The sequence below is a fragment of the Globicephala melas genome, chromosome 1 (assembly GCF_963455315.2).
Source record: "Globicephala melas chromosome 1, mGloMel1.2, whole genome shotgun sequence".
In the NCBI taxonomy this organism is placed as follows: Eukaryota; Metazoa; Chordata; class Mammalia; order Artiodactyla; family Delphinidae; genus Globicephala; species Globicephala melas.
The window spans coordinates 146,046,216-146,072,591 of NC_083314.1; the positions used below are offsets into that span (position 1 = coordinate 146,046,216).

Consider the following 26,376-nt stretch of genomic DNA (forward strand, 5'->3'; position numbering starts at 1 on the left):
AATAATTAAACTCGCAGCAAAGTAAGAATGGAAGGAAACAATCCCATGAGAGTTCTCTTTTCTCCGTATCTTTGCCGCCATTTATCTCTTACTTTTTGATGGTAGCCATTCTAACAGGTATGAGATGATACCTCATTATGGTTTTTGGTTTGCATTTCCCTAGTGACTAGTGATGTTGAGCATCTTTTCATGTACCTATTGGCCATTTTTTTTTTTTTTTTTTTTGCGGTACGCGGGCCTCTCACTGTTGTGGCCTCTCCCGTTGCGGAGCATAGGCTCCGGACGAGCAGGCTCAGCAACCATGACTCACGGGCCCAACCGCTCTGCGGCATGTGGGATCCTCCCGGACCGGGGCACGAACCTGTGTCCCCTGCATCGGCAGGCGGACTCTCAACCGATGCGCCACCAGGGAAGCCCCCTAATGGCCATTTTTATATCTTCTTTGGAAAGATGTCTAATCAAGTCCTTTGCCCATTTTTAATTGGAGTATTTGGTGGTGTTTTGGCTATTGAATTATATGAGTTCTTTATATATTTGGGGTATTAAACCCTTATCAGATATATGGTTTGCAGTCAGTGGACTGTTCCTTGATGACATCTGCATATCTTCTCAGTTTTCGAAGTAACATACAGGAGTGCCATCTCGTGTTAAGATCTTTGGAGTCAGGCAGACCTGGATATAAAAACTGGCTCTGAAACTTGCTGCATTCTAGCGCTTCACTGCCCTAAAATATTTTGGATATTCTTGAAACAACTATTTATTGAGAACCTATACTGGCCAGATACTATGCTAGACACTTATGTGTGTATTACCTTAATTAATATGACTTAAAGCTAACAACCTTTTTTAAGTCCATTTTATGTATTGGACACATAGGAACACAAAGTATTTTCCATTCCGTATGTCATTTAATACAGCAACCCAATGAAGTATTGGTACTATAGTTATTATTCCTACTTTAGAGAAGAAGAAATTGAGACCAACAGAGAAGAATTTTTTGAATATGAGGAACTCAGGTTGCTGTCATGGCTCTGGGTTTGTTTTCTATTCTTTTCTACCTGTGGAACAAAAGACTTTTTTGTATTATATGTTACCCAAGCTTGCTGCAAAGACTAACTGGGACTTTAACTTAAAGTCTCTTTTTGTTTTTCCTTTCCTTTAGGTTATGAATGCTAAGGGTGTCTCCAAGAGTTTAAGCAGGAAGTGTCAGGTGAAGATAAGTTTCTAAGAGGAAAGCACTGGGCAGGCTTGTAAGCGCATAAGCCCAGTTCCAGATAGGTACAGCTTTAGAAATAGCAACCTTAGTCACAAATGAAAAGGCAGTGTTTATATGTATTTGGTAAAAGAAGTATGGCTCACCTTTCTCTCATTTCCATGAACAGAACAATCCTTTGTCAGCAGTGATATTTTTGAAGGTCAAAGTTGACAAATTTTGTGCTTCTAAAATATAATGTTGAATCAGAATTCTTTTTATGATGTTTAATTGCTATCCAAAGTGCCTAGATAGGAATTTTCTTTAGGAAAGTAAAAATATGTCACTAAGGCCATGAAGGGTTTGATTGTAGCTTTGCTTGCTTAGGCAGCTGTGCTTCCATAGAACTTGTGTAGTGTAAGCTTCACCCGCCATCTTTTCCTTTATCGGCATGGAATTACTTTTCTTTTAATGTATAGTATAATCATTTTCTGCAGTGTTCAATCACTTAATATAAATGAAATTGAATTATGTGTTAATCTATAATTATAGACTAACCAACCTAATAAAAGCATATATATGAAATATTTGTACATTCTGATTTAATGATCTGTTTATTATACTGTAGTACCAGAAATTAGCTGGTTAATTTATAAGTAGACTCGATTCCTGAAAAGTAATTTGTGGAGTACTGGGAAAATTGTGATTCCTCCCTGTTTCTCATTAGCATCATTTTCATTTTTTCCTTTTTACCTTTTGGTCTTTGTCTTCACTGAATAGAATATCCTGGCCTTTGATTTGGCTCTCCTTCACAACCCAGCTGTACTTCAAGTTTGGTTTAAATGCAGCTGTATTTCAAGCTGAGTTTAAGTCTCATCTGTCTTACAAAACTTTCTCTGACTATTTGATCCACCATAATTTTTTTTCTTTTCTGAAATTCTGCTGCTTTTCTCTTCAGCACAGTTTAAATTGTCTTCTAGATTATATACATTGACTTTATTATTTTTTTCCAGCTACATTCATGGATGTTATCTCCTTTCACCCTTGAACCCTAGAGGTAGATAAGATAGGCAATATTATTCCCCATTTTACAGATGCAAAAAATCTTATCTTAGAGGTAGATGAGATAAACAATATTATTCCCCATTTTATAGATCCAAAAGAAAAACAGGTAAGTTATTTGATTTCTTCAAGATAAGACTTCTGCCCAAGTCTTCATTCCACAATTTGCTTTCCCTATACTATAATGCCTCAAGTTTTGTACTTTACCGACTACTCCTACCATATGCTGAGCACATATAAATATTATTAGTTGGTTTAAAATAGATTATTTCCTTTCAAACCCCCAATCACTGATATCTGTTTCTTTTTAAAAAGGTACTTAAGTAATTGTGGAGTCTTTTATCATAATGGTGGAGCCTTAGTTCTTCAAAGGCACAACATGTTGTATGATCAAGATTTGAAGTTTGGACTACTGAAATTTTTCATATGCATTCATCAGACAGATGTCATTGACTGTGGACCATATGCCTAATATTAATGCTAGCTCTGGATATGAACAAATATTTATTGCATTTTTTGTTAGTAATATCTGGTCTCCTCTTTTTCGTACAGGAGAAATTAAACAGATTCTAGAAAATGAACTTCAGATACCTGTGTCTAAAATGCTGTTAAAAGGCTGGAAGACTGGAGATGTGGAAGACAGTGTGAGTTTAGTAACTGCATAAAAATAAAAGAAAATTAAGTTATGCTATTGACTAAATGATGTATAAAATTGTTTTTTATTAATGTTGTTACATATGTCAGTTGTAGGTTTGGTAATAGTAGCTGAGTTTAAGGAATCAGCAAACAATGTTTTTCAAGCTAAAACATTTTCATAGTAAACCAACAACAGTTTTAAGTGAGTTAGATATGTAAGTGGCATGTTTTTCCTACTTCTAACTATTTTATAGGAGTTAATTTGACATTCTTTTTTGACAGCTTTTACATTTTTCTCAAACCTCATATGATGTCAGTATCAGTAAGTGCCTTGGAATAATAATTTTTTTCTTAACATCTTTATTAGAGTATAATTGCTTTACAATGGTGTGTGAGTATCTGCTGTATAACAAAGTGAATCAGCTATACATATACATAGATCCCCATGTCTACTCTCTTTTGAGTCTCCCTCCCACCCTCCCTATCCCACCCCTTCACGTGTTCACAAAGCACCAGGCTGATTTCCCTGTGCTATGCAGCTGCTTCCCACTAGCTATCTGTTTTACATTTGGTAATGTATATATGTCTATGCCACTCTCTCACTTTGTCCCAGCTTACCTTCCCCCTCCCTGTATTCTCAAGTCTATTCTCTATGTCTGTGTCTTTATTCCCATCCTGCCCCTAGGTTCTTTAGAACCTTTTTTTTAAGATTCTGTTTATATGTGTTAGCATACAGTATTTGTTTTTCTCTTTTTGACTTACTTACTTCACTCTGTATGACAGACTCTAGGTCCATCCAGCTAACTCAATTTCATTTCTTTTTATGGCTGAGTAATATTCCATTGTATATATGTGCCACATATTCTTTATCCATTCATCTGTTGATGGACACTTAGGTTGCTTCCATGTCCAGGCTGTTGTAAATAGACCTGCAATGAACATTGTGGTACATGACTCGGTTTTTTGTTTTTTTTTTCTTGCGGTACACGGGCCTCTCACTGCTGTGGCCTCTCCCGTTGCGGAGCACAGGCTCCGGACACGCAGGCTCAGCGGCCGTGGCTCACAGGCCCAGCCGCTCTGCGGCATGTGGGATCTTCCCGGACTGGGGCATGAACCCGTGTCCCCTGCATCGGCAGGCGGACTCTCAACTACTGCGCCCAGGGAAACCCTACATGACTCTTTGAATTACGGTTTTCTCAGGGTATATGCCCAGTAGTGGGATTGCTGGGTCAAATGGTAGTTCTATTTTTAGTTTTTTAAGGAACCTCCATACTGTTCTCCATAGTGGCTGTATCAATTTACATTCCCACCAACAGTGCAAGAGGGTTTCCTTATTCTCCACACCCTCTCCAGCATTTATTGTTTGTAGATTTTTTAATGATGACCATTCTGAGTGGTGTGAGGTGATACCTCATTGTAGTTTTGATTTGCATTTCTCTAACGATTAGTGATGTTGAGCATCCTTTCATGGGTTTGTTGGCAATCTGTATATCTTCTTTGGAGAAATGCCTATTTAAGTCTTATGCCCATTTTTGGATTGGGTTTTTTGTTTTTTTGATATGGAGCTGCTTGAGCTGCTTGTAAATTTTGGAGATTAATCCTTTGTCAGTTGCTTCATTTGCAAATATTTTCTCCCATTCTTAGGGTTATGTTTTTGCCTTGTTCATGGTTTCCTTTGCTGTGCAAAAGCTTTTAAGTTTGATTAGGTCCCATTTATTTATTTTTGCTTTTTATTTCCATTTCTCTATGAGGTGGGTCAAAAAGGATCTTGCTGTTATTTATGTCATAGAGTGTTCTGCCTATGTTTTCCTCTAAGTGTCTGGCCTTCCATTTAGGTCTTTAATCCATTTTGAGTTTATTTTTGTGTATGGTGTTAGGGAGTGCTCTAGTTTCATTCTTTTACACGTAGCTGTCCAGTTTTCCCAACACCACTTATTGAAGAGGCTGTCTTTTCTCCATTGTATATTCTTGCCTCCTTTATCAAAGATAAGGTGAGCATATGTGCGTGGGTCTATCTATCTCTGGGCTTTCTATCCTGTTCCATTGATATATATTTCTGTTTTTGTGCCAGTACCATACTACGTTGATGACTGTAGCTTTGTAGTTGGTCTGAAGGAAAGGAGCCTGATTCCTCCAGCTCCATTTTTCTTTCTCAAGATTGCTTTGGCTATTCGGGGTCTTCTGTGTCTCCATATAAATTGTGAAATTTTTTGTTCTGGTTCTGTGAAAAATGCCATTGGTAGCTTGATAGGGATTGCATTGAATTTGTAGATTGCTTTGGGTAGTAGAGTCATTTTCACACTGTTGATTCTTCCAATCCAGGAACATGGTATATCTCTCCATCTGCTTGTATCATCTTTAATTTCTTTCATCAGTGTCTTATAGTTTTCTGAATACAGGTCTTTTGTCTCCTTAGGTAGGTTTATTCCTAGGTATTTTATTCTTTTTGTTGCAATGGTAAATGGGAGTGTTTCCTTAATTTCTCTTTCAGAATTTTCATCATTGGTGTATAAGAATACAAGGGATTTCTGTGCATTAATTTTGTATCCTGCTGCTTTACCAAATTCATTGATTAGCTTTAGTAGTTTCTGGTAGCATCGTTAGGATTCTCTATGTATAGTATCATGTCCTCTGCAAACAGTGACAGTTTTACTTCTTCTTTTCTGATTTGGATTCCTTTTATCTTTTTATCTTCTCTGATTGCTGTGGCTTAAACTTCCAAAACTATGTTGAACAATAGTGGTGAGAGTGGGCAACCTTGTCTTTTTCCTGATATTTGTGGAAATGGTTTCAGTTTTTCACCATTGAGGACGACGTTGGCTGTGGGTTTGTCATATATGGCCTTTATTATGTTGACCTAAGTTCCCTCTATGCCTGCTTTCTGGAGGTTTTTTATCATAACTGGGTGTTGAATTTTGTCAAAAGCTTTCTCTGCATCTATTGAGATGATCATATGGTTTTTCTCCTTCAACTTGTTAATATGGAGTGTCACACTGATTGATTTACATATATTGAAGAATACTTTACATCCCTGGGACAAACCCCACTTGATCATGGTATATGATCCTTTTAATATGCTGTTCGATTCTGTTTACTAGTATTTTGTTGAGGATTTTTGCATCTATGTTCATCAGTGATATTGGTCTGTAGTTTTCTTTTCTTGTGACATCTTTGTCTGGTTTTTTTATCAGGGTGGTAGGGGCCTTGTAGAATGAGTTTGGGAGTGTTCCTCCCTCTGCTATATTTTGGAAGAGTTTGAGAAAGATAGGTGTTAGCTCTTTTGTAAATGTTTGATAGAATTCGCCTGTGAAGCCATCTGGTCCTGGGCTTTTGTTTGTTGGAAAGTTTTTAATCACAATTTCAATTTCAGTGCTATTGATTGATCTGTTTATATTTTCTATTTCTTCCTGGGTCAGTCTTGGAAGGTTGTGCTTTTCTAAGAATTTGTCCATTTCTTCCTGGTTTTCCATTTTATGGGCATACAGCTGCTTGTAGTAATCTCTCATGATCCTTTGTATTTCTGCAGTGTCAGTTGTTTCTTCTCCTTTTTCATTTCTAATTCTATTGATTTGAGTCATTTTCCCTTTTTTTCTTGATGAGTCTGCCTAATGGTTCATCAATTTTGTATATCTTCTCAAAGAACCAGCTCTTAGTTTTATTGATCATTGCTGTAGTTTCCTTCATTTCTTTTTCATTTATTTCTGATCTGATCTTTATGATTTCTTTCATTTTGCTAACTTTGGGGGTTTTTTTGTTCTTCTTTGTGTAATTGCTTTAGGTATAAGGTTAGGTTGTTAATTTTGAGATTTTTCTTGTTTTTGAGGTAGGATTGTATTGCTATAGACTTCCCTCTTAGAACTGCTTTTGCTGCATCCCATAGGTTTTGGGTCATCATGTTTTCATTGTCATTTGTTTCTAGGTATTTTTTGTTTTCCTCTTTGATTTTTTCAGTGATCTCTTGGTTATTTAGTAGCATATTGTTTAGCCGCCATGTGTTTATATTTTACAGTTTTTTTCCTGTAATTCATATCTAGTCTCATAGCATTGTGGTTGGAAAAGATACTTGACATGATTTCAGTTTTCTTAAATTTACCAAGGCTTGGTTTGTGACCCAAGATATGATCTATCCTGGAAAATATTCCATGAGCACTTGAGAAGAAAGTGTATTCTGTTGTTTTTGGATGGAATGTCCTATAAATATCAATTAAGTCCATTTTGTTTAAAGCTTGTGTTTCCTTATTTATTTTCATTTTGGATGATCTGTTCATTGATGAAAGTGGGCTGTTAAAGTCCCCTACTATGATTGTGTTACTGTTGATTTCCTCTTTTATGGCTGTCAGCATTTGCCTTATGTATTGAAGTGCTCCTATGTTGGGTGCATAAGTATTTACAGTTGTTATATCTTTTTCTTGGTTTGAGCCCTTGATCATTATGTAGTGTTCTTATTTGTCTCTTGTGAGAGTCTTTATTTTAAAGTCTATTTTATCTGATATTAGGATTGCTACTCCAGCTTTCTTTCGATTTCCATTTGCATGGAATATCTTTTTCTATCCCCTCATTTTCAGTCTGTATGTGTCCCTAGGTCTGAAGTGGGTCTCTTGTAGACAGCATATATACAGTCTTGTTTTTGGATCCATTCAACCAGTCTGTGTCTTTTGGTTGGAGCATTTAGTCCATTTACATTTAAGGTAATTATCAGTATGCATGTTCCTGTCACCACTTTCTTAATTGTTTTGGGTTTCTTACTGTAGGTCTTTCCCTTCTCTTGTGTTTCCTGCCTAGAGAAGTTCCTTTAGCATTTGTTGTAAAGCTGGTTTGGTGGTGTAGAATTCTCTTAGCTTTTGCTTGTCTGTAAATGTTTTAATTTCTCCATCAAATCTGAATGAGATCCTTGCTGGGTGGAGCAATCTTGGTTGCAGGTTTTTCCCTTTCATCACTTTAAATATGTCCTGCCACTCCTTTCTGGCTTGCAGAGTTTTTGCTGAAAGATCAGCTGTTGACCTTATGGGGATTCCCTTGTATGTTATTTGTTGCTTTTCCCCTGCTGCTTTTAATATTTTTTCTTTGTATTTAATTTTTGATAGTTTTATTAATATATGTCTTGGAGTGTTTCTCCTTGGATTTATCCTGTGTGGGAGTCTCTGTGCTTCCTGCAGTTGATTGACTATTTCCTTTCCCATATTAGCGAAGTTTTCAACTATAATCTCTTCAGATATTTTCTCAGCTCCTTTCTTTTTGTCTTCTTTTTATGGGACCCCTATAATTTAAATGTTGGTGCATTTAATGTTTTCCCAGACGTCTCTGAGATCGTCTTCAATTCTTTTCATTCTTTTTTCTTTATTCTGCTCTGTTGTAGTTATTTTCACTATTTTATCTTCCAGGTCACTTATCTGTTCTTCTGCCTCAGTTATTCTGCTATTGATTCCTTCTAGAGAATTTTTAATTTCATTTATTTTGTTATTCATCATTGTTTGTTTGCTCTTTAGTTCTTCTAGGTCCATGTTAAACGTTTCTTGTGTTTTCTCTATTCTATTTCCAAGATTTAGGATCATCTTTACTATCATTACTCTGACTTCTATTTCAGGTAGACTGCCTATTTCCTCTTCATTTGTTTAGACTGGTGGGTTTTTACCTTGCTCCTTCATCTACTGCGTATTTCTCTGTCTTCTCATTTTGCTTAACTGACTGTGTTTGGGGGTCTCCTTTTCGCAGGCTGCAGTTCGTAGTTCCCATTGTTTTTGATGCCTGTCGCCAGTGGGTAAGTTTGTTCAGTGACTTGTGTAGGCTTCCTGGGTGAGGGGACTGGTGCCTGTGTTTGATGGATGAGGTGGGTCTTGTCTTTATGGTGGGCAGGACCACGTCCAGCGGTATGTTTTTGGGTGTCTGTGAACTTATTACTATTTTTAGGCAGGCTCTCTGCTAATGGGTGGGGTTATGTTTCTGTCTTGCTACTTGTATGGCATGGGGTGTCCAGTGCTGGAGCTTTCTGGCCATTGAATGGAGCCAGGTCTTATCGTTGAGAATGGGATCTCTGGGAGAGCTCTCACTGGTTTATATTACGTGGGTCAGGGAGGTCTCTGGTGACACAGTGTCCTGAACCCTGCTCTCCCACCTCAGAGGCTCAGGCCTGACACCTGGCCGGAGCACCAAGACCTTGTCAGCCACACGGCTCAGGAAAGTTTCTAGAGGTCCCATGGTGTGGGCATGTCAAGCTCTCCCTTTTATAGCCATGAAAAAGTTGCTGTATTTGGCCCTTCCTTTCCTTGCAGATTGGCTCTACTAGGTCACTCTTCTGACGGTCAGCAAGGCTGCTCACCCCTCCAGTCAGCAGCTCATTTCCCGCCTTAAGCGGGAAAGCCTAGAATAATAATTTATTGAACAATTACTTATTGGCCTGAAAGAAGTCATACACAGTATATACATTTATGTCCAGTAATGTTTATGGAACAAGGAAGATAATAGGAAATCTTTTTAACTCGGAAAATTTAAATGGTAAGAATATTTCTTTGTTTACTTGGATAGGGTCAGGTGCATAGAATGAGTTATATTTTAAGAATTTGTACAAAGTGTTGCAATTTTAAGGTAGTAGTTGCTATTCTCAAGGACCCAGTAGCAGCCTTTGGCATAAAATATTTCACACACTTACTCTTTTTCTGACAGAGAGAGTAGGGAGTGATGGAAGGAAATGAGTTAACTCCAGAATTTTAGGTGTTTGAGGTAGAAATAATTATCAAATCTTTTCACAGTAGTTACTGAGTTGGTACTTCAGTACCAGGCAGAAACTTAGAATCTTCATCTTTTGGTTCAATTCTTTGTCAGTTGCTTCTGGTAGACATAATGCTTATAAATAATTATATGTGAGTTCATTTGATATGTAGAGATGTTCTGAGTACTTCAGTAAGTTATTTATAGAAATTACAGGTTGGCAAGATATTTATAAATTAGGTACAAATTAGTGATGTGCTATATTAGGGATCAGCAAACTTTTTCTGTACAGAGCCAGGTAGTTAATGTTTTAAGCTTTTTGGGCCATATAGTCTCTGTTGCAACTACTCAATTCTGCTGTTATAGCTTGAAAATAATTACAGACCATTTGTGTAAGAGTGAGCATGACTGTTCCAATAAATCAATATTTGTGGACACAGAAATTTGCATTTTATATAATTTCACATATCATGAAATACTCTTCTTTTGATTTGTTTTCAAACGTTTAAAAATGTAGGGCTTTCCTGGTGGCGCAGTGGTTGAGAGTCCGCCTGCCGATGCAGGGGACACGGGTTCGTGCCCCGGTCTGGGAAGATCCCACATGCCGCGGAGTGGCTGGGCCCGTGAGCCATGGCCGCTGAGCCTGTGCGTCCAGAGCCTGTGCTCCGCAACGCAGTGAGAGGCCTGCGTACCGCAAAAAAAAAAAAAAAATGTAAAAACCATGCTCAACTCACAGGCCATCCAAAAGCAGGCACTAGGCTGAATTTGTCACACAGGCTATAGCTGACTGATCCCTGCTGCTTTATGGTTGCTCTAATTGAAATGTGGATTAAAAAATAAAAATAAGTCTTGACTGAGTAAATCAGCAACTTTGGCAGAAGTAAAACACCAAAATGTATTAGTTTACATAGCTATATCATTTATTCCTTCATTTATTGAGAGACCTGTGAATGTGAATCAGCCTTACATGGCATTTTCGTTAGTTTGTGAAGAGAAAGGCAATCATGTTGAAAATGTTCTTAAAGCTATGTGTTCTAATACAGCTGTCTCTCAGTAACCATAGGAGATTGGTTCCAGGACCGCACCCCATACCAAAATCCGTGGATGCTCAAGTCTCTTATATAAAATGGCATTTTATTTGCATATAACCTACACATCCTCTGTATACTTTAAGTCATCTCTAAATTACTTATAATACCTAATACAATGTAAGTGCTATGTAAATAGTTGCTGATGTGCATCAAATTCAAGTTTTGCTTTTTGGAACTTTTGGAATTTTTCTGAGTATTTTCCATCCTTGTGTGTGGAACCCATGGATATGGAGGGCTGACTGTATTTGAACTTAGTCTTTGTTATCAATAATATTTTCAGTTACTTATTTCTATGTACTCTTTTCCGTAGGTGATTTCTGCTATTTCCATGCCATTAATTTTCTGATTGCTTCCAAATTTATATTTGCAGGTTATACTTCTGTGAATTCACATATCCAAATTGGTAGTTCACTTTTATGCTTGCATACCTTATTGGCATCTTTAACTTAACATGTTTAAAATGGAACTCTTGATTTTCCTTCCCATGCCATTTCTCCACCAGTCTTCCCCTATAAATGGCAGAACTATATCACCAGTGCTAAATCCAAAAATGTGGACATTAATCTTTTCCCATTTGAAAAACACCTAATCCTCAGAAACTGACACAACATTGTAAATCAATTATAATTCAATAAAAATAAATATTAATTAATTTATTAATTTATTGGCCATGCTGTGCAGCTTGCGGGATCTTAGTTCCCTGACCAGGGATTGAACCCGGGCCATGGCAGTGAAAGAGCTGAGTCCTAACCACTGGACTGCCAGGGAATTCCCCAATAAAATAAATTTTTTAAAAATTTCAAAAGCACCTAATCCTTTGGTAAGTCCTATAGCATCTATCTCCAAAATATATCTCAACCATGGCCACTTTTCAGTATTTTTATTGCACTGCCTAATCCAGGCTGTTAGCATATCTTGCCTGGAACAGTGTAATAGCTTCATTATTGTTTTTCCAGCTTTTTTTCTTGGGTTCTCCCAATGCATTCTCAACACAGGAGCCAGAATGAGCTTTTAAAAATATAAATCAAATTATATCACTCTCCTGGTAAAGCATAAATTTTTATTGCACTTTGAATAAAATTCAAGCTACTCACCATGGTTTAAAAGGTATTGTATTATTTACCCTCTATTCACATCTACAGCCTCATCTTCAGCCTTTCATACCCTCTCTTTCCAAGCTGCAGCCATAGGAACCTCTTTTTAATTCTTCTAATAGGCTCAAGCTCTCTATAACTTTACCTGACAGATGCTATTTAACTGCCTGGAATGCTTTACACCCAGTTCTTCAGATGGGTGGCTCTTTTTCATCTTTCAAGTCTCAGCTTAAAATGTTACTTTTCTGTAACAGACCTCTGTATAAAAGGCTCCCATCCCAGCGTTTCCCATCACAACACCATAAGTAGAGGGACCACGTCTGTTTCTTTCACTATTAGATATCCAATGCCTGGTATAACAGGCATCAAATAAATGTTTGTGGAATGACTGAATGACTTAAACAAAGCATCCATTTATTTCATCATATCATATGTGGTTTGAGAAGGAAGGTTTAGTGGAAAATCTTTGGATGATGGCATGGCAAACTGACAATAATGATCAAGTGGTAAGACCAAGCAGTTATCAATAATCCTCAAAGTAAAATAATGGAAGATGAAAAATAACTTTCCTGTGTGTATATGCATGTGGTTTTTTTTTTTTGTTTGCACGTGAACTCTTGAAAGGTAACATAGATCAGTTTCAAAAGGACTTTCATATATTTGACAAAAAGATTCAGAACTTCAGGGCTTCCTGGATGATTGTGAAGTTATGATTAATTACCTACCACAGTGTCTTATTTTCAAACCATGGGTCACAAGCCATTAGTGAGTTTTGAAGTTAACTGAGTGGGTTATAGCCAGTATTAAAAGAAAAAGAAATAGGATAAAAGATGTCAGAGTGTATTGCAAATAATGAGTAAGTATTTCTTTTTATTTAAGAAATAACTAATGAGTCAAGAGTAAGTCCCAAAGCCTGTGAAGGAAGACTGTGCCCTTAGTAAGATGGGCCCTCTCATGGAGGGGTCAAGAATAAGTTCATTATGTTCTATGCTTGGGTAAGATCAGCCCTTCTCAGGTGTCCCTACTTCCATCTGCAGGGTTAAAAGGGGATCCTAGATATCTACTCCACCTTTCTTTCCAACACTTTCAGCCCTGACATTATTATTTGCTTTGATTCAACCAGAACCAATTTCATTATGCCTTTTCCTCCTGTTTATGCAAGTCACTGCAAGGAGTCTCAGATTCCCACTTCGCCCCTCACTCAAACCTCCATAGCCTCTGCACAGCCCATATCTGTCTCTATTCTTTTTCCTTTACAGTGCTTGAAACCTTTTTGCTATGCCCTGTGGAACTATTCATCATTAACCAAATTCCTCTTACTGTCAACCTCTTCCCTGCACATTCTCTTCACCATCTACCCTCTGACTGAAATCTGCCTTTCTGATCACACTGTTTTTCTGTAGGCTTCTCAGTGTTAATTTCTTTGCTCCAGTAGCCGTCATACCACTGGACTAACTGGTAAAACGTGTGTTCTCATTGTTCCTCATTTCCATTTCCAGTCCTTCCTCTCTAAAAAACCTTCAGCTTTGACTTTCATGTAAAAAAAAATTGTATCACCTACTTACTGAGGTCATCTTTCCTCATTTTCTGATGATTTTTAGTTCCTGGTTTATAATTGCTCTCTGTGTTAATTCTTAGTAATATAGCCTTGTAAATGATTCTTCTAACACCTTGGCCTCTTAGTTTCTTGAACTTATTTTCTACAGTGATCTTTTTTCCCGTCCTATGTCAGCCATACCTTCCTGTGGTCTTGTCATTTAATTAAAACAATTCTTAAATACTAATTTCAAGCTTCCATTTTCTGCTAATCGTCTCTTGTCTGTCTAGCCCACTTCCTTTAGTATCCTAACCCTAACAATCCTTCAGCCTTATTCAGGCCTCCAATCCATTGTTTCTACCATCTTTTCATGATCATTACCTCTTTCATGTCCTCTCTTTCTTCCTTAGAGTGGGCAATATCCCATGGTCATTCATTGTAATCACTTTCTTGCATGTAGCCTCAACTCTTGCTTCATGGATCTTGCTTGACAAAAATCCGTACCTTGGATAAATACATCTCTGTCTATTCTGTGCCTCAGAGCTAAATGTGACTAGAGACAAACAAAATCATGCTGATTGGTGTATCTTTAAATTCACGACCATAATCTTTAGAGAGCCCCCTAATGTTGCTAGGCAGTGATAGCATATTTACCTGGTTTATCCACACTCTCCTAAATGGCCATTTTACACTTATCTTTTCCTCAGACCTTTAAAACACCTCTCCTGTATTCTCACCCTCAGCTGATGACTTCATTTCCTATTTTGTTTCACTGATTAAATGAAGGCAATCACAAGAGAATTTCCACAAGCTTCCAACTTGGTCTCTGTTTACTTACCTGCATCTTATACACATACTCTTCTTTTTCTCCTGTTACTCTAGATGGCATGACCAATCTCCTATCTAACACCAAACCTCCATGTTTGCTTCAGATTACATTCTATATTCCCTCTGGCCTAAATCAAGGACTTCCTTCACTTTAATTCTTCCCTGCATCATCAGTTTTTCCCTCTAGTAGAGTGTTACCATTAACATTCAAACGTGATGTTATTTCTTCCATTTTTCTCTTGATCCCACCTCCCCTTCCAGCAATCACTCCATTTCTCTAGTCCCTTTGATAACAAAACTTCCCCCAAAGAGTTGTCTACATTTGTTGTCTCTAATTCCTTTCCTCCCGTTTCTCTTGAGCCCAGTCTAAGTAGGGATCTGCTAGTGGACTTGCTAATGTCACTCATGACCACATTACTAAATTCAGTGTCATGGCTTTTAAGTGTCATCTGTGTGCACTGTCAATTTTATATCTCTAATTTATATTTCTACCCTAGACCTGTTCCCTGAATTCCAGATGGATATATCTGACTGCTTTCTTGTCTTCTCCACTTGAGTGTTTAATACACATTTCAAACTTACATGCCTAGAGGTCTTCATTTGCAGTCTTTCCATTTCAGTTGACGGCAACTTTATCCTTCCATTTGTTGTCTAAAAGCTTTAGGATCATTATTGACTCATATCCAGTCTGTCATGAAATCCTTTTGGTGTGATCTTCAGAATATATCCAGAATTCACCTATTTTGCATCACTTCTATTACCATCACACTGACATAAGCCATTATCATCCTTGTCTTAGTATATTTTATTACTCTCCTCTGTGCTTCTGCCCTCCTTTGTCAACCTTTTCCCATCCATTTTCAACACAGCTGAGAAAGAGATCCTTTATAATATGAATCTGATAATGTCACTCCAGTAGCTTCTGATCTCATTCAGAGAAAAAGTCAAAGCCCTTACATTAGCTTAAATGTCTCAACACATTTCCTCTCACCTATCTCCTGGCATCACTGTTAACCTCTCTGACCTGTTTCCTATCAGAACTCGTTTGGCTTCAGCTGCATTGGACTCCTTGTTGTTCAGTAAGCATTTTGCACTGGCTATTGCCTTTGCCAGCCATATTCTTTTTCTATATATGTTCATGGTTTCTTTCCTCACCACTTTCAAGTTTTTGCTCAAATGTCACATTGGCCAAGTGAGAACCACCCTGATAACCAAGTTTAAATTATGTAATTCCCCAGCCTCATATTCTTCACCCTCCCTTTTCTGCTTTATGTTTAGTCACGAAAACTATCACTTCTACTAGTCAACTATATAGGTTACTTTGTTTATTCCTACTAAAATGTAAGCTCCTGAAGATCAGGGGTTTTAGACTATCATGTTCACTGCTATATCTTCAGTGTTTAGAATACTCCTGGCACAGAATTGGTGGCTCAATAAATATCTGTTGAGTAAGTATTTTTGTCCTGGGTTATGATGTAAAGATGTAAAATGTGTTTCTTAATGTTTCTTGCTGTCCAAAAAATTTTGAATTAGCGGGTATTTACCATCAAGTTGGGAGTTTGAAAGGTATGTAGGAGTTCTCTGGCAAATAAATTTGGTGAAATTTTGTGTGGTTATCAAGATAGTAGGTCAGAGGTAGCCCAAGAGTAGTTTATTTACCCCAGACAAAGTGCTTTAACAAAAAAAATTATCTGGCCTAACAGTTAAGTGACCTAGGTAACACTTACAAGAGACCTCATCCAAGTCATTTCACCTATTAGGCTGCAGCTCCTCATCTATAAAGTCTTTAGGTTGAGGTACTCTCTATAATCTTTTCTAGGTCTAATGATCTCTGAACACCTACATCGCTAATTTTTGCTATAATGATCCTGAATGAAGTGGATATTAGTTGCAAGGATATGCTTCTTCAATGAAGAAATTAATGATTCTCAACTGTGTTCTTATATATTTGTATCGTTTCATGAGCTAAAGAATTTGTATTTTATTTTAATATTCATATTTATGCTAACTTATGATATTTATGAGAGAGAGATTTTTTGCGATTCAGTAGTTCTTCTGTATTATCCTATTTAGGAAATTGTCAAAAGATGCAAAGTCAAACTACAATAGTGATAATTTTCTAAGAATTATAGGAAAAGATTAAAAATGCACAATCAATAGTTATTTTATATTTGTTTTTATTTTTTGTTTTTCAGACGGTCTTAAAATCACTACACTTGCCAAAAAACAACAGTCTTTATGTTCTTACACCAGATTTGCCACCACCTTCATCATCTAGTCATGCTGGGTAAGGTGTTTACTTTTCCTGGGAATCTGAAACAAAAAGTTTGATTGTTAAGTTGTTTTACTGTATATAACTATCAAATCAAATCAAAATCTTGTTGAAGCTTTAACTTAACAACAGCTATTAACTTTATAAAGTTTCAAACTATTTGGTTTGGGTAGTTTATTTGTTTGATTTTAGTGATGGAATCTTTTTACAAAGAAAAGCTTTAGCAAAACTCTATTATGTAAAAAAGAGTCAAAAATGGCACTTCTCTGAATGGGAAGAACTGGAGTTGGAGGGAAGAGATTGAGTAACTGGAACTCCAGTGTCTCCCATGGCTAAAGAAGCAAAGCTTTGAGGAAGGTTCTTGGGCTCTGCAGAATACAGCTTGAGAAACACTGATATAAAATTTTTATTAAGATTTTCTCTCTATTTGGAATAGAGGGTCTCATTCTTTTTTCAGTATTCACAGTGAAACTCAGTACATTTATAGAATGATCAGATGATTTTGATGTTTAATTGTATGTTACATTATTGCCTGATGAAGCAACCTGATCTAAAGTGAATGATTAAGGTAGTGATAGAGTAATAATTTTTATGAGTACAGTATCCTTCTAGAACTATGTTTAAGTTGTTCTTAGATTTTCACCATTTTTTGCACATTTTCTCTTTTTATTTAATGCAACTTGGTGTTCCTAAACTTTGAATATTGTCCAATTTTTCCCCACCGCCTACCAAATGCCTTTATTATTAATGTAGTAGAAGGAAAAAAGTCCTGTTTTTCTTTGGTACCCTACCCATAGAACGCCTCTGGCCACCAGATGTGTGGGTCCCCCCCACCACCACCACCATGAGGCAGTTCTTCATTCCCAGCTGGATGTTCTACAATTAACTAAATTCTGATACCATCTACCTGGAGATAGCATTAGATCTCACAGGTTCAGGGCTCAGTCCCACAAGACTGCCCCTATATCAGACCCAGTTGCAAGTCTGTGTTGTCACCTGTGCTTCTGACCAAGTGGCTATAGATTGGAGGTTCCCACCACTCCCTTCTGAGTTCGGTAATTTGTGAGAGAATGGCTCACAGAACTCAGAAAAATGCTCTACTTGCTATTACCAATTTATTATAAAGCATATTTTAAAGGATATAAATGAACAGCCAGCTGAAGAGATACATAGGATAAGATCTGGAAGGGTCTTGAGCACAGGAGTGCCTGTAATGTTTGGGGTGTGCCACCCTCCCAGGACACGAATGCATTCTTGTTTACCAACTTGGAAGCTCTCCAAAGCTCTTCAGCTAGGATTTTTTATGGAGGCTCACCACAGAGGTATGATTAATTGAGTCATTGGCTATTAGTAATTAACCCAACCTCCAGCTCCTCTCTCCTTCCTGGAGGCGGAGGTGCAGGCTAAAAGGTCCAGTCCTCTAATCATGAGCTTGGCTCCCCTGGCAACCAGCTTCTCTCTAGAGGGGTTTTCCAAACATCATCTGTTTAGCAAACCCAGGTGTGGTTGAAAGTGGCTCATTATGAATAACAAAAGAGACCTCTCTTTTTTCACCTTTATCACTCTTATCACTTAAAAAATTCCAAAGATTTTAGGAGCTCTAAGTGGGGAAGAAAACCAAATGTATATTTCTTATATATCATACCATCACAGGTGGATAGTAGCAAAAAGAAAATTAAATTTCACTTTACCAAAGTAGAAATCACTGAACTGAAAAAAGTTAAATCTAATATAATTGTATCTGATAGTCTGTTAAAGGTTTGTTTTAGGCTAAGAATTTAAAGATTTCTTGGGTTGCTCTTTATCTTCTGTGTTCATATCATATATTAATGGGAAGTTGTATTTGCATGCTACTACAAACAGCCAACAGTACTTGTAGTCCTCGTGTTTATAGTAATGTTGATATAAATACCAGATGAGATTATAGGTATGGGTTCTGTATCTAGTCATGGAGGATATTATTTTTTAAGTTAGTTAACAGAGTGTAATCACTGTCATCCAATATATAATCCACATAATTACAAGTAGGTAAGAGACATCATTTGTTATAATCTATTGCTTTCCAGTAACATGATTAAATGGATTTATCAACATGTCTTCCTGGGCTAATGGAAATGTTCTTCATTGCCCTGTGGCTGACCTTAGTTTGATTGCCACTTCCTCAGTCCCTAGGCAGGCAGGGGCCTACAGTGCTTCTGAAATACAGTGTTTATTGGAGAATGAGTACTTTATATAGCACTAAAGTAATCTTCCCTAGTTGGCTTTATGGATTTTTAGCAAGTTACAGTAATGCTTTTTCCTATGTTGGAACAACAAGAAAGACATAAAAATTCAAAGCCAAATAAAAGACACAAAGCACAGTCTATCTGGCTAGTGAGAGGAGGGGTATTAGAGCTTTCCTGCTTGAAAGCTGGAAAAAGTTATAAAGGGCACATTTGATGAAAAAGTTATATTAGGGCACATTTTATTAAAATCTAACTAAAACGTCAAGGTGTGTTTCTTTTAGGTACCTGTTAATATATCTTTCTATAAAACTAGAGATTATTTTTCTTTTTTTGTGTGTGATGTATATCTTAAATTCTGATTTCATGAGAGACAATTTAAAAAAACAAAATCCATACAGAATTTTATAAGCTAATGGTAATAATTATTTTTAATTTCTGATTTTCATTTTGTATTTATCAAATAAAAATAATTTTGACAACTATATAATAGAGTCCAAAAGTAATTTAGTATTAAGTTATAAAGTACATCATATTATCAAATATGGGAGACATAAAATTTCTCTGCACTAAACTCCATAATGAATCAAATTGATTTGTTTTTGCAAAATTTTGTTATAATTGGTGGATTCATACAAATCTTATTGTAATTTGCAACCTAATTTATAATCTAAAAAAGAGAAAATAAAAGGTAATTCTGATTATTCGTGTTATATTTGAGAATTGGCAAATGAATAGAAGAGATCTGAAATTGGTAGAGAAAAATAGGAAAGATTCTTCTAACACCTTGGCCTCTTAGTTTCTTGAACTTATTTTCTACAGTGATCTTTTTTCCCGTCCTACGTCAGCCATATCTTCCTGTGGTCTTGTCATTTAATTAAAACAATTCTTAAATACTAATTTCAAGCTTCCATTTTCTGCTAATCGTGTCTCGTCTTTCTAGCCCACTTCTTTAGTATCCTAACCCTAACAATCCTTCAGCCTTATTCAGGCCTCCAATCCATTGTTTCTACCATCTTTTCATGATCATTACCTCTTTCATGTCCTCTCTTTCTTCCTTAGAGTGGGCAATATCCCATGGTCATTCATTGTAATCACTTTCTTGCATGTAGCCTCAACTCTTGCTTCATGGATCTTGCTTGACAAAAATCCGTACCTTGGATAAATACAACTCTGTCTATTCTGTGCCTCAGAGCTAAATGTGACTAGAGACAAACAAAATCATGCTGATTGGTGTATCTTTAAATTCACGACCATAATCTTTAGAGAGCCCCCTAATGTTGCTAGGCAGTGATAGCATATTTACCTGGTTTATCCACACTCTCCTAAATGGCCATTTTACACTTATCTTTTCCTCAGACCTTTAAAACACCTCTCCCGTATTCTCACCCTCAGCTGATGACTTCATTTCCTATTTTGTTTCACTGATTAAATGAAGGCAATCACAAGAGAATTTCCACAAGCTTCCAACTTGGTCTCTGTTTACTTACCTGCATCTTATACACATACTCTTCTTTTTCTCCTGTTACTCTAGATGGCATGACCAATCTCCTATCTAACACCAAACCTCCATGTTTGCTTCAGATTACATTCTATATTCCCTCTGGCCTAAATCAAGGACTTCCTTCACTTTAATTCTTCCCTGCATCATCAGTTTTTCCCTCTAGTAGAGTGTTACCATTAACATTCAAACGTGATGTTATTTCTTCCATTTTTCTCTTGATCCCACCTCCCCTTCCAGCAATCACTCCATTTCTCTAGTCCCTTTGATAACAAAACTTCCCCCAAAGAGTTGTCTACATTTGTTGTCTCTAATTCCTTTCCTCCCGTTTCTCTTGAGCCCAGTCTAAGTAGGGATCTGCTAGTGGACTTGCTAATGTCACTCATGACCACATTACTAAATTCAGTGTCATGGCTTTTAAGTGTCATCTGTGTGCACTGTCAATTTTATATCTCTAATTTATATTTCTACCCTAGACCTGTTCCCTGAATTGTCTTCTCTTCACCTGAGATTTGGGATTTTTTTTAAAGGTGTATTTTATTTAGGTGGTTGGTTTGATATTTAATTGGTTTTATTCTTTTATTTCTCTGACACAAGTCAGTGGATGTTGGAAGACTGAGGGGAACTGCATAATAAACTGCCTGTTAATTGCAGTGCAGAACTATGGCGAGGTCCTGTTGCTGGATTCCATCATTCCAATTCCAATGCATGGCAAATAATAGGTTCTTTCTTTATAGAGTATCAGTCTTCTCTCAATGGACTAGGCAACACTGGTATTATAGTATCACTCCTAAACAAAATTTATTATGACCAAATCGGAAAAGTAATATAATTATAATCTATCTCGTCATATAAAATTATAGATAACAAGACCTGGAGAGAAAAATCCTGGATTACACTCCCAGCTTGGTTAGGGTCTTAGAGTTTTCATGTATAAAATAGGAAGCATTGATTTTAGTTGCCAGGGTGGTTGTAAAAATTCATTAAGCAGGAGAGGTACATTATATGTGAAATCACAAATTACAAAGCATGATTATTACAATTATTTATGCTAGTAAATACCAATAGTAATCTATTTCATTCAACTCTCACTTGATTTTTATAACAACTCTACAAGATTACAGGCTGATTTTGATATCTCTAATTTATAAATTAGGAAATTGAGGTGTTTAGAAGTGTTTTGTGGATTGTTCAAGGTCATCAGTGAATACTTCTGATACTGAAATCTCCATCTGACCCTCCATAGCTTCCAGTTTCTTGACACAAATATATAAAGCTTTATTCCAAAGATGCCTTCTTTTTTGGAAGCTGTTCTCTATAATGAGATTTTTTAAAAAATATCTTGTAATTGTCATTATATACTTGTTGAAGGGTATTTATATACATTATTTCACTTACTGTAGTTCTCAAGAATATTAATGAAATTTTGGTGTGTGAATGAACTTTTAGTTACTGTACACTATTAATCATTTAGTAAAATGTAGATATAAAATAACATGCTTTTAAATTGTTTACTGACAATATTATTCTCAAGGTTTGGTGAGAGCTATATCTTAAACCACGTCTTATAAAATTTTTTTTTCTTAACTTGATTTTACTGCCACTAGGGGGTGCCTGTTAATTGAGTCTTATTTTGTATTTACATTTTTTTTTTTAAAGCTAAGAGCAGTAAAATTACCATATAAGTGTCTGTAACTGAATTATATTTAGAATTATTTTAAAGTAAGTAATGTTTTTCAGAAAACAGAATTTCAGGCTTTTTGAGAATTTAAGAGCAAACTCTTTAATTGTAATCTTTATAACAGTTGAAATGCATTTAAAAACTTTTTAAATCAGATTTCACTAATTAATTCAAAGGTGATGCAGTACCCCTATGGCACAACTTCAGGTTATACTGTAAATCATGGTAAAATCAGAAGGGATGGGGACTGTTAATTATACCTGTTTCATATTATTATAGGAAAAATTCAGTCTGTCAAAGATTTATTGATTACCTACTAGATGAAAACAAGCTCTGTCCTGTGGGAGCTTATAACCTATTCATTAAGGTATATATAAGCTTATATATATATATATTTATTTATTTAATTAATTTATTTATTTATTTTTGGCTGTGTCGGGTCTTCGTTCCTTTCTCTAGTTGCAGTGAGCAGGGGCTACTCTTCGTTGTGGTGTGCAGGCTTCTCATTGCGGTGGCTTCTCTTGTTGTGGAGCACAGGCTCTAAGCACGCAGGCTCAGTAGTTGTGGCTCATGGGCTTAGTTGCTCCATGGCATGTGGGATCTTCCTGGGCCAGGGTTTGAACCCATGTCCCCTGCATTGCCAGGCGGATTCTTAACCACTGTGCCACCAGGGAAGTCCCCTTAATTCATCTCTTTAAAGAAAATTTCCAACACTGTTTTGGTGTCCTGTGTGCCAATCAGGTTGATTCATCCAGTAATCACCTCTTTTCTTCATCTGCTCTAAAAGTTGGTGTTCCCCAGAATTCTGTTTTCAGCAATCCCTCTTACTGTACATTCTCCCTGATGTCTCCTCTCAATAGTTCAATTTCCAAAAACATATATAGATGACAAGTCTCTATTTATAAACACCTGTTTCCTACTTGCCAGTGGAGCTTTTCACTGGTGTGTGTCCCATATGTAATTCAGTCACATGTCTAGAACTGAGACAATCCAGAAAAATATGTACTACTTACTGCCTATATTTTTTGTCTCAAATGTACAATGCTACAAAATGTTGCAGTGTATTCCAAGTAGGATGATAATTATTTAAAAGGTCATCAGTTTGGTTTATAAGTAATTAATGAATTTATTAAGATTATTTTTGGTAGGAAGATGAGAATAAGAACCAGGTTGTAGTAGATTTTAATGGATAAGTGAGAAATGAGGGATTAGAGTTACTGTTATTTTCAGAAAATTCAACTCTGAAGGGAGAGAGAAGTTGAGGGAGGAGTAGGGTCAAGAGACTGAAGAATTATTAGAATTATGAGGAGGAAGAGACAGCAAATAGGAAAAATTTGAAAAAGTGAAACCAAAAAGGGTATGGGAGTATCTAAACTTAAGCTGCAATGATAAAATACCATAGACTGGGTGACAAACAATAGACATTTATTTCTCACAGTTCTTGAGGCTGAAAGGCCTAATCAGGGTTCCTGTGAGATTTAGTTTCTAGTGAGAGCTCTCTTCCTGGCTTGCAGACAGCTGCCTTCTTACTGTGTCCTCATATGGGGGGATGGGGGTAGGGGGGAAGGAGGGAGGGAAAGGAAGTAGGGGAAGGGAAGTAGAGGAGGCAGGGAGCAAGCAAGTACTGGAGTCCTCTTGTCTCTCTTCCTCTTCTTATAAAGACACCAATCCTATTGGATTAGGGCCCCACCCTTATGACTTCATTTAATCTTAATTACTTCCTAAAGACTGTTTACAGATACAGCCATATTGGGGGTTAGGGCTTCAATATAAGATTTCTAGGGTTGGGGCATGCAGTTCAGTCTATAGCAGGGAGGCTGGGTAGAGTCCAGGGGTTAAGTGTTGAAGTTACCTGGCAGGTTTAGAGATAGTAGAAAAGGCAGAAGAATAGAAGATTGGAGCAAGTGAAGAACATTTCTGGATTCTGGATTTCAGTGCTGTTAAGTAATAGTTGTTGAAAAGTTTAAATTATAGATAATACTGCAGTAGAAGATAGGTAATAGTTACAAGAATAAGGATATGAAGTTAAAGTATTTGGTAAGTGATAGTGACACAACAGTTATCATTTATGAAGACAGGCTTTTTGCCAAGCCCTTTATATATATATTATCTGATTAAATCCTCACAATAAATCATAGATAGGTGTTCTTTGTCACATTTTGCAGATGGGTAAACTGAATTAGAGGTAGTGGTTAGGTGATGGCAGAGAGAGGGTAGTTATTGAGAGCTTGTTTAGGTTCTTGTTTGAAGAAAGCTACAGCTACTGATTAAATTAGTCTGTATTAGAAAAGTATAAACCTAGGTATAAATGTTATAACTTAAGGGGATAAACACTAAAGAAAAATTCTTTTTTCTTTTCTAGAAGAAAAAAGAATAGTCAGCTATATGTTGTTTGTCAGAGAAATATCTCTTAAAGAAATGACACAGAAAAGAGAAAATAAAGGGTATAAGAAATGATATTTAAGCCAAATATTAATTTTATAATGTAGTGTGGCAATATTAATATCACATAAAATTGAATTTAAGGCAAATAATATTGAGGGACAGTTTACTAAGAAGATATGACAATTGTAGACTTGTGTGCACAAATCAGCAAAAATTGACAAAATTACAAGGGGAAATAGTTCAACCACAATTATATACAAATGTCTTATGGAAACTAATGAATTAAGCAATAAGTCTTTGTAGGCTGTTTATTATTTGAATAACCAAATTAAGCACATATAGAATACTTATGAAAATTGACCACATATTAGAACACAAAGCTAGTATCAAAGAATCACTATCATGCTGACCCATTCTCTGGCCATTATGCAATAAAATTAGAAGTGAAGTAATAATAAAAAGGTATCTCTGAGATTCTCCATACATTTGGATACTACAAATAATTTACTTCACAATAATTTATGGGTAAAAATGAGATCATGATAGCAACCACTAGCTGTTCAGAAGTGAACATAAATAAGAGTGCTATATATTAAAACTTTGAATATAGCAAAAGTGGTACTTAGAGGGAAATTTGTAATATTAAGTCCACTAATTAGAAGGTAAGAAAGATAGAAAACAATTGCATTGTATGTTCAACTTAAGAAAATAGAGAAATAACAATAGAGTAAGTCTGAAGAAAATAGAAGGAAAGAAAGATTTAAAAGCAGTAATTAATGATAGAAGTAATCAACAAGTAATAACTGCTTGAAAAACCAAGCCAAGAAAAAACGAGGGTAAGCACAAAAATATTAGGTGTGAAAAAGGGGACTTAACTACAGATTCAGAAGAGATTATTTGATTAATAAAATAATTATTAAGTAAGTTAATACAAAACAAATAAGAAATTAATAAATTAAGTTGTTTTAAAACAAAAATGTGTGTGAATAGTAATAAAATAAGCATATCTTTATGGCTTATTAAAATCTGAAATTTAGTTGAAATGGAAAATTTTGCATAAACTATCAAGTACTAAAATGAATACAAGAAATAGGTAACCTGAAAAAATAATAGCCATCAAAGAAATTGAATTTATAGTCAAAAATTTCACATGCCACTTCTTCACCCTCCCCCACCCCAGAGGATTTCCATAAAGAAATTTTACACAAACTCTTCCCAGTGAGACTGCTACCTATCTTATTTTATAATGTTCATGTAGGGCTTCCCTGGTGGCACAGTGGTTGAGAATCTGCCTGCTAATGTTGGGGACACAGGTTTGAGCCCTGGTCTGGGAAGATCCCACATGCCGCGGAGCATCTAGGCCCGTGAGCCACAACTACTGAGCCTGCACGTCTGGAGCCTGTGCTCCGCAATAAGAGAGGCCGTGATAGTGAGAGGCCCCCACGCCACAATGAAGAGTGGCCCCCGCTTGCCACAACGGGGCAAGAAAGCCCTCGCACAGAAACGAAGACCCAACGCAGCCAAAAATAAATAAATTAATAAATTAAAAAAAAAAGTTAATGTTCATGTAATCTTGTTACCAAAATTAGAAAAAGATAATGTAAGAAAAAATTGTGTGTAAATCTCACTTATAACCATAGATAATAAAAATGAGTAGGTAAACTTTTCTTTGCCTTCTCTCAGCCTTACCATTTAATGACCTCTTCTTTCCCCTGTCCTTATTCCACTACTTCAAATGGCACCTCTCCCAGCATTCAAATGGTCTAAGATGTAAATGAACCAAAAACCATAACTTGATTATGTCTCTCCCCTGCTCAAACCCTTCCATTTGCGTTTTTACACTTAGAATAAAATCCAGGTTCCTTACTAAGGTATATAAAGGACTTATATAATCTTGTTCCTGACTCTCTCTAACTTCATCTTTTATCATTCTCATCTCTCGCTTGTATCTTGCCAGCCACACTGGCCTCCCTGCTCTTCTTTAAACATTCTAAGTGTGCTTCAACTTCAGGACATTTGCACTTTGCTATTCCCCTGCCTTAAATGATCTACCACTTATCAACTTGACTTACTCCTTTACTTTATTCAGGCCTCTACTCAAATGTTACATCCTCAGATAGGCTTTCCTTGATTCCCCTGGCTAAAAAAGCCCCTCTGTTATACATTCTCC

General features: G+C 36.4%; 1 protein-coding gene across 4 annotated transcripts in view; it reads left to right on the top strand.

Annotated features, from left to right (window-relative positions):
- FAF1 (Fas associated factor 1) overlaps window positions 1–26,376 on the top strand; it is a 499,298-nt gene that overhangs the window by 225,430 nt on the left and 247,492 nt on the right. For all 4 annotated transcript variants that reach the window (XM_060305721.2, XM_060305705.2, XM_060305724.2 and 1 more), the window contains 2 exons: window positions 2,807–2,898; window positions 16,341–16,432. In XM_060305721.2, coding sequence (XP_060161704.1) covers window positions 2,807–2,898; window positions 16,341–16,432 — 184 coding nt within the window. The remainder of the gene's footprint in view (window positions 1–2,806; window positions 2,899–16,340; window positions 16,433–26,376) is intronic.